Here is a 9,021-nt window from a genome sequence, read left to right as displayed (position 1 = left end):
CCCCGCAGGGAGTGAGCCTCTGAGCTAGCCAGACCCAGCTGTACCTGCAGTCCACCCCCCAAGGACAGGAACAGCCAGGGTGGGGTCATTTTCCCTGTGTCTGAGGACATGCCCTGGGGCTTCAGCTGGGGGCAGGTGCCTGGCGCAGGAAACCGCCTGGAGGTTGGTCTCTTTCTCCTGCAGCCTGCCTTCATTTTTATCAAAGTGTTTTGTCCATTGCTGCCTGAATGGGTCATCACCAGGTCGGGATCTTTAGCCTTTTTGTTCCCTAGTCAGATTAATTCCTCCAACCTGGAAAGTATTCACAATTTGGGGTCATTAATTCCAGTGGCTAATACAGATTAAGAACACTGTGTGTGTGCGTGTGCGCGTGTGCGTGTGTGCGTGCGTGCGCGCGCGCGCAGGGGCGTGCGCTCGCGCTTTCAAATGCCAGCTCTCCGGGGGTTAAGTGCTATAAAGGGAAGGACATCAGGACAGTCTCCGAGGGACTGTCCCCAGCTTGCAAACATGTTAGAACACAAGGGACACCATGCACAGTGTCATTTATGCTAAACGAGATCAAAGTATTACATCAGTGTTCGATTTACTGGAGCTGGTCACTAAGTAAGTCATGGTTAGAGAATATCCTTATTCTTGGAAAATATTCCCTAACGTAGTCAGGGGGAAAGGATGTATGTAACCCCCTCAAATGGTTCAGAAAAAAAAAAAAATTAGGCGCATGCATTTATACACACATTATACTCAGACATTCAGGTATACAGGCCCACAGGCAACGTGGTACACACACACACACACACACACACACACACACACACACACACACAAACACGCGTGCACACACGAGAGAGAGAAGAACGCCAAGCAAACAAGGGATAGAGCATAGCGGTAAAATTTCAATGAGAATTTGCCAAGAGGACATGTAAGTGTTCTTCATACCTTTCTCATTTCCGCAACTTCTCTGTAAATTTGAAATTATTTCAAAATACAGTTTATTTATTTCTTAAGTCATCACCGCACCCAACATGGAGCTCAAACTCACCACCCAGAGATCAAGAGTCAGATGCTCTACTGACTGAGCCAGCCAGGAGCCCCTCAAAAAAAAAGTTTACCAAAAAAAAAAAAACCGAAACAACCTCCAAACCTCAGCTGCCTTGGCCTTTGAAAGCTCATGTTATTTGTTATCTGGAGTTCTCCCTTTTCAACTTCTACTTTCGTGGGTTGGCCGGGAGGCAGAGACAGATCACACAGGGGTACTATGGTTGGTGAATGTGTCTCCAAGGGACTGTCCCCAGCCTTGCAAACATGTTAGATCACAGGGGACACCACGCAGAAAGTGGGCAGACAGACGTGTGTGCATTTACCCTCCTCCACGAACACACACCTCGCTCTCTCTGTTTCTCTGTTGGCTGATTTAAAACTTCAGCGTGTTGGCCTCAGGGGTGAGTGAAACCCGCCAGCCATAAGGAGAAGCAACCACCAGAAATACAATAAAACGGTCTTGATCTTTACTGGACTATGGTGAGGCATAAAATGTCATACAAACGGGTAGGATACTGCAAGTTACATTTCCGAGTCAAAGTGGAAAAAACTGGAAAACAGAAAGTTTATAACTCGTCTTCTCATCTTGCAATCCCTGGGGCCCAGAGGATTCTCCTCTTGCACCGCCCTGTGTTGTAAATCATGTTGCGATGTGGAGCATGGAATCCCACTGCGAGTCCTTTAACTGTGAGCAGTATTTCGTTTTGCTCAGTTTCATAATGGAAAACAGCTGTTCGCAAATGTAGGTGCTCCCGAACATGGAGAGAATCTTTGCGCAGTGGATTCTGTACTTCGGGTAGCTACTCCACAGGTATTTGTAGAACTCGGGGACCCCGACCTTGTCATATTTAGTCTTTAGCACCGTGTTGCACTGCAGGTCAATGACCTCCATCTGGAGCGCCTCGTGCACGCTCTCGATCTTCACCGAGAAAGGGGAGCTGAACAGGGTCAGGTCACTTTCATAGAGTTTGAAATCGGACAACCTCTTCTGGAACTCAGTCTTCAGTTCCACGATTTTGGGAATGTAGTTCAGGCCGTCGCTTTCATTTCTGGAAACCGACTTCAGCGTGGGGAAGTGGGCCAGGTTATTCCTTGCCAAGTGAGTTTCCCAAAGGCACAGTTTGGCTAGGAACGCCCGGATCAGGTCATACATCTGCGTGACGACCTGTGAGTGCCCTTGGAGCGAGATGTTCAAAGTGTTCAGATGCATTGTCATATCGACCAAGAAGGCCAAGTCTCTGATCCAATCTTGAGAGCTCAGCTGAGGCAGGGGCTTCCCTCTGGACGACATGAAGGAATCAATTTCTTCCAACGATTCAAAAAATCTCTTGAGCACCAGCCCGCGACTGAGCCACTTAATCTCGGTGTAGTAGAGGAGGCTGCCATATTGGCTGTCCAGTTCATACAGCAAGGTCGTGAACTCACTGTGGTTCAGCCCACGGGAGCATATCCAGTTCACGGAGTTAACCACCACACTCATGACGTGGTCCATCTTCAACTTTTGCGCACAAAGCGATTCCGGGTGAATGATGCAACAAACCGACTTCAGATCCGAGTCCTTGCAAATCATGGCCACCTTGGACTTAAGTTTCGTCACCAGCCCGTCGTTCACATCGACCATGGCGGGGGTGCCCGTAGAGGCCACGCTGACCAGTTTTGACCAGTCGATATTAAACTTCTTCAGACTCTTCTCGACACGCAGAAATATCTCGTTGCCAGATTTTGTACCTGTCATGGGCACCGTATCCAAGAGCTCTTCCGACACATCGAAATTCTCGTCAACGCCTCGGATGAATATGGCCAGCTGGGTGGTATTATTGATATCCGTGATCTCATCGATTGCGATAGAGTATGCCACGAACGACTTGATTTTTTCGCGTAACTTCTCCCATAAGTTCCCAGCCATGTCTTCTATGGGTTGCACGGCCGCAGTTTCATTTGGGCTCACATTTGCAAACGCCTGTTTCTGCTCGGGGCCCACGATCTCGGATGACCCCAGGAGGTACTTCCTGAGTCCTTTCTTCAGCTCGTGGAGCTTTTCGTCCCGCATCTTCTCGGTATACTGGTCGTAGTGCTTGCTGTGGTTCGTTTGATAATGACGCCGGAGGTTGTACTCTTTGGACACAGACATGCTTTGTTTGCATATTAAACACGTAGGAATATTCTGCACTTCCACGAAGAAATACGCTCTCTCCCACTTCTCTTGAAAGACACGGCCCTCCTGGTCTATCTTTCTTTTTCCCACTTTTGATAGAGACATGGAGACAAGAAATATTTCACTTTTTCTCTTTACTATATGAAAAACGACAGCAAAAACGTGATGATAAACGTCAGGGGTAAAGCGGCTGGGTTGGGGGGGTATGGTTAACCCACCCCTGCAGAGAGGGATGGCTGACTCTCAGCTCCAGCAACAGGCTGCTGGAGGGAATGTGGGATCTGGGGCCAGATCTTCAGATTCCAAGAAAACTTAGAAATTGACTTTTTTTTTTTTTTTAAGGTAAACTCTACGCCACTCGTGGGGCTTGAACTCACAACCCTGAGATCAAGAGTCACTTGCTCTACCCACTGAAAACGTCCCTGGCTTTTCTTTCTTTTTCTTGAAAATATCCCTGGCTTTTCAATGTTGGCCACTCTTTTCCATTTCTAAAGGTACACTAGCCCAATGAAAGGCATCTTTTGTGATTCAGCAAGTACCTATGTTTGCCCCATCTGCTTTAAGCAAGAATGATCTGGCAGTATGTTTGCATTTTAATGTATATTTTTTCATTTGTGTCTCAAGAGAACTTTGAAGTAACAGGGAAGGGGGATGACCACAAAAGGCGTGTGATTTACCTGCTGTGAGGCGCAAGGGCCTTGGTCATAGCCACGGAACTGCACAAAACTCACTTGTTTTAAATTTAAAGAAATCTGACCACGAAGCAGGTAAGAGCTCTACTTGGAGAGAAGACAGGTCTAAACATTCACTTTAAAGAAAATGTGGGCAGGAGGCGGAGCAAGATGGGGGACGAGTAGGAGACCTGGATTTCGTCTGGTCTCAGGAATTCAGCTGAATAGGGATCAAACCATTCTGAACACCTACGAACTCAACAGGAGATCGAAGAGGAGAGTAGCAACAACTCTCTGAACAGAGAAGCGACCACTTACTGGAAGGTAGGACGTGCGGAGAAGTGACTCCGAGGCGATATTCGGGAGGATAGACGGCGGGGGAGGGGGCCTCCGTCGGCCGCTTCTGGCAAGTGATAGAGCCGCGGAGCACAAAATCGGAACTTTTAGAAGCCGGCTCCGCTGAGGGACGTCGCTCCAGTGGCTAAGCGGGGGGTGGAACCCTCGCGGGACAGTGTGGTCTCAGGACCCTCGGGGTCACAGAAAGACGGGGGGTGCCTGAGTGCGGCAGAGCTCCCAGGTATTGGAGCGGGGAAGCCGGCAGCAGAGACGGAGCCGAGGCGCGGGCTCTCAGCCCGGGGTTGCCATAAACTGTGATCCGCGGCCCAGTTGGGTCACTGCTCCTCCAGCGGGGACCCAACAAGCAGCAGAGCCGGGGAGACTCCCCTCCCTCCCCCGGGGAGGAGCAGCGCGGGAGCACACCGCAGGGATCTGCTGGGTTTGGAGACTCCACACGGGGTCGGGGCCAGAGATAGAAACGCTCGGTCACAGGCCGGGTGAGCACGGAGTGCGGCCCGAGACCGGGGACATGGGAGTGACTGCTTTTCTCTGGGGGCGCACTGAGGAGCGGGTCCCCGAGTTCTCAGCTCCTCCGGGTGGAGATTGGGAGGCCACCATTTTCACCCTGGTCCTCCAAAGCTGTGCCGAGAGCTTGCAGGGAACAAAAGCTCCCGAGAGCACACCCGAGCAGCTTGCTTTGCCCGACCGACAAGGGCGGGGCGATTCCGCCTCCGGCAAAGACATTTGGGAACCACGGCAACAGGCCCCTCCCCCAGAAGATCAGCGTGAACAGTCAGCAAGCCAAGACCAAGTTTACCGATCAAGGAGAACGGGAGAACTCCAGCGCTGGGGGAATACTGCACATAGAATTCATGGCTTTTTTTTTTTACCATGATTCTTTAGTCTTTCAAAGTTAATTTTTTAACTGTTTTTTTTTTTTTTTAATTTTTCTTTTTCCCCTTTTCAACCTACATCTTATCAATCCCTTTTTAAAAAAAATTTTTTTTATTTTTCATTTTTAGAGTCAGATTCTATCCCTTCATAGTAGTTACCCTTATTTTTGGCATATATATAAGTTGTTCTCTCTTTAAGATTTTGAGATACAGTTTCTTCTAACAGATCAAAATATACCCTAAATCTCTAGTGTATGGCTTTGTTCTAGTCTCCCGCCTGATCACAGTCTCTCCCTTTTTTCTTTCTTTCTTTTAATCCTCTTCTTTCTTTTTTCAAGCACCTTATCAATTCCTTTTATAAAATCTTTTATACTTTTCATCTTTACAGTCATCTTCCATCCCTTCATCATATTTACCCTTATTTTGTACATATATGTCTTTCTTTCTTTAAAATTTTAGGAGGCACTTTCTTCTAACAGACCAAAATACACCCCAAATCTAGTGTGTGGCACTGATCTATGCACCAGCCTGATCATATTTGATCATATTGTTTTTTGTTTTGTTTTGTTCTGTTTTTTGTTTGTTTTTATCTTTTTCTTTTTTTTTCCTCTTTCTTTTTTCTTTCTTTCCCTTTCTTTTCCCCTGGTTTCAGGTCTTTTCTGGTTTGTTTAGAGTATATTTTCTGGGGACGTTGTTAACCTGTTAGTATTTTGTTCTCTCATTCATCTATTCTCCTCTGGACGAAATGACAAGACAAAGAAAATCACCTCAGCAAAAAGAACAAGAGGTAGTACCATCTTCCAGGGACCTACTCAATACGGACATTAGTACGATGTCGGACCTAGAGTTCAGAATCATGATTTTAAAGATACTAGCTGGCTTGAAAAAAGCATGGAAGTTATTAGAGAAACCCTTCCTGGAGAAATAAAAGAACTAAAATCTAACCAAGTCGAAATCAAAAAGGCTATTCATGAGGTGCAATAAAAAATGGGGGTTCTAAACTGCTAGGATAAATGAGGCAGAAGAGAGAATCAGCGATATAGAAGACCAAATGATGGAAAATAAAGAGGCTGAGAAAAAGAGAGATAAACAACTACTGGATCACGAGGGCAGAATTCGAGAGATAAGCGATACCATAAGACAAAACAACATTAGAATAATTGGGATCCCAGAAGAAGAAGAAAGAGAGAGGGGGGCAGAAGGTATATTGGAGCAAATTATAGCAGAGAACTTCCCTAATGTGGGGAAGGAAACAGGCATCAAAATCCAGGTGGCACAGAGAACCCCTCTCAAAATCAATAAAAATAGGTCAACATCCCGACATCTCATAGTAAAACTTACGAGTCTCAGAGACAGAGAAAATCTTGAAAGCAGCTCGGGAGAAGAGATATGTAACCTATAATGGTAGAAACATTAGATTGGCAACAGACCTATCCACAGAGACCTGGCAGGCCAGAAAGGGCTGGCATGATATCTTCAGGGCACTAAATGAGAAAAATATGCAGCCAAGAATACTATATCCAGCTAGGCTGTCATTGAAAATAGAAGGAGAGATAAAAAGCTTCCAGGACAGACAAAAACTAAAGGAATTTGCAAACACGAAACCAGTCCTCCAAGAAATATTGAAGCAGGTCCTCTAAGCAAAGAGAGAGCCTAAAAGCAGCAAAGATCAGAAAGGAACACAGACAACATACAGTAACAGTCACCTTACAGGCAATACAATGACACTAAATTCATATCTTTCAATAGTTACCCTGAATGTAAATGGGCTCAGTGCCCCAATCAAAAGACACAGGCTATCAGATTGGATGAAAAAACAAGACCCATCGATATGCTGTCTGCAAGAGACTCATTTTAGACCCAAAGACACCCCAGATTGAAAGTGAGGGGGTGGAAAACCATTTACCATGCTAATGGACACCAAAAGAAAGCTGGGGTGGCAATCCTTATATCAGACAAATTAGATTTTAAAACAAAGACTGTAATAAGAGATGAGGAAGGACACTATATCCTACTTAAAGGGTCTATCCAACAAGAAGATCTAACAATTGTAAATATCTATGCCCCTAACATGGGAGCAGCCAATTATATAAGGCAATTAATAACAAAAGCAAAGAAACACACTGACAACAATACAATAATAGTGGGGGATTTTAACACTCCCCTGACTGAAATGGACAGATCATCTAAGCAAAAGATCAACAAGGAAATAAAGACTTTAAATGACACACTGGACCAAATGGACTTCACAGACATATTCAGAACATTCCATCCCAAAGCAACGGAATACACATTCTTCTCTAGTGCCCATGGAACATTCTCCAGAATAGATCACATCCCAGGTCACAAATCAGGTCTCAACTGGTACCAAAAGATTGGGATTATTCCCTGCATATTTTCAGACCACAATGCTTTGAAACTAGAACTCAATCACAAGAGGAAAGTTGGAAAGAACTCAAATACATGGAGGCTAAAGAGCATCCTACTAAAGAATGAATGGGTCAACCAGGAAATTAAAGAAGAATTAAAAAAATTCATGGAAACCAATGAAAATGAAAACACAACTGTTCAAAATCTTTGGGATACAGCAAAGGCAGTCCTAAGAGGAAAGTATATAGCAATACAAGCCTTTCTCAAGAAACAAGAAAGGTCTCAAATATACAACCTAACCCTACACCTAAAGGAGCTAGAGAAAAAAAGCAAAAAGCTAGAGAAAAAAGCAAATAAAGCCTAAACCCAGCAGGAGAAAAGAAATAATGAAGATCAGAGCAGAAATCAATGAAATAGAAACCAAAAGAAGAGTAGAACAGATCAACGAAACTAGGAGCTGGTTCTTTGAAAGAATTAACAAGATTGATAAACCCCTGGCCAGACTTACCAAAAAGAAATGAGAAATGGCCCAAATCAACAAAATCATGAATGAAAGAGGAGCGATCACAATCAACAGCAAAGAAATACAAACAATTATAAGAACATATTATGAGCAACTCTATGCCAGCAAATTAGATAACCTGGAAGAAATGGGTGCATTCCTAGAGATGTATCAACTACCAAAACTGAACCAGGAAGAAATAGAAAACCTGAACAGACCTATAACCACTAAGGAAATTGAAGCAGTCATCAAAAATCTCCCAACAAACAAAAGCCCAGGGCCAGATGGCTTCCCAGGGGAATTCTACCAAACATTTAAAGAATTAATACCTATTCTCCGGAAACTGTTCCAAAAAATAGAAATGGAAGGAAAACTTCCAAACTCATTTTAGGAGGCCACCATTACCTTGATCCCCAAACCAGACAAAGACCCCATCAAAAAGGAGAATTACAGACCAATATCCTTGATGAACATGGATGCAAAAATTCTCACCAAAATACTAGCCAATAGGATCCAACAGTACATTGAAAGGATTATTCACCATGACCATGTGGGATTTATCCCTGGGCTGCAAGGTTGGTTCAACATCTGCAAATCAATCAACGTGATACAATATATTAACAAAAGAAAGAACAAGAATCATATGATCCTCTCAAAAGATGCAGAAAAAGCATTTGACAAAGTACAGCATCCTTTCTTGATCAAAACTCTTCAGAGTATAGGGATAGAGGGTACATACCTCAATATCATAAAAGCCATCTATGAAAAACCTACAGCGAATATCATTCTCAATGGGGAAAAGCTGAGCGCTTTCCCCCTAAGGTCAGGAACGCGGCAGGGATGTCCACTATCACCACTGCTGTTCAACATAGTATTAGAAGTCCTAGCCACAGCAATCAGACAACAAAAAGAAATCAAAGGCATCCAAATCGGCAAAGAAGAAGTCAAACTCTCACCCTTTGCAGATGATATGATACTTTATGTGAAAAACCCAAAAGACTCCACCCCAAAACTGCTAGAACTCATACAGGATTTCAGTAAAGTGGCAGGATATAA

The 9,021-nt window shown here is 44.6% G+C and overlaps 1 protein-coding gene across 2 annotated transcripts in view; it reads right to left on the bottom strand.

Annotated features, from left to right (window-relative positions):
• Nucleotides 1-1,011: 1,011 nt before the first annotated feature.
• The window catches only part of LOC114214549 (general transcription factor II-I repeat domain-containing protein 2), a 50,688-nt gene continuing 42,678 nt past the window's right edge, over nucleotides 1,012-9,021 (bottom strand). For both annotated transcript variants that reach the window (XM_028110287.2, XM_028110289.2), the window contains one exon: nucleotides 1,012-3,282. In XM_028110287.2, coding sequence (XP_027966088.1) covers nucleotides 1,679-3,282 — 1,604 coding nt within the window. In that variant the 3' untranslated portion in view covers nucleotides 1,012-1,678. The remainder of the gene's footprint in view (nucleotides 3,283-9,021) is intronic.

This window comes from Eumetopias jubatus, unplaced genomic scaffold (assembly GCF_037043125.1).
Source record: "Eumetopias jubatus isolate StellerSeaLion01/CBP00866 unplaced genomic scaffold, mEumJub1_p1.0 scaffold_12, whole genome shotgun sequence".
NCBI classification, from domain to species: domain Eukaryota; kingdom Metazoa; phylum Chordata; class Mammalia; order Carnivora; family Otariidae; genus Eumetopias; species Eumetopias jubatus.
This window is presented reverse-complemented; position numbering and strand designations above follow the sequence as displayed.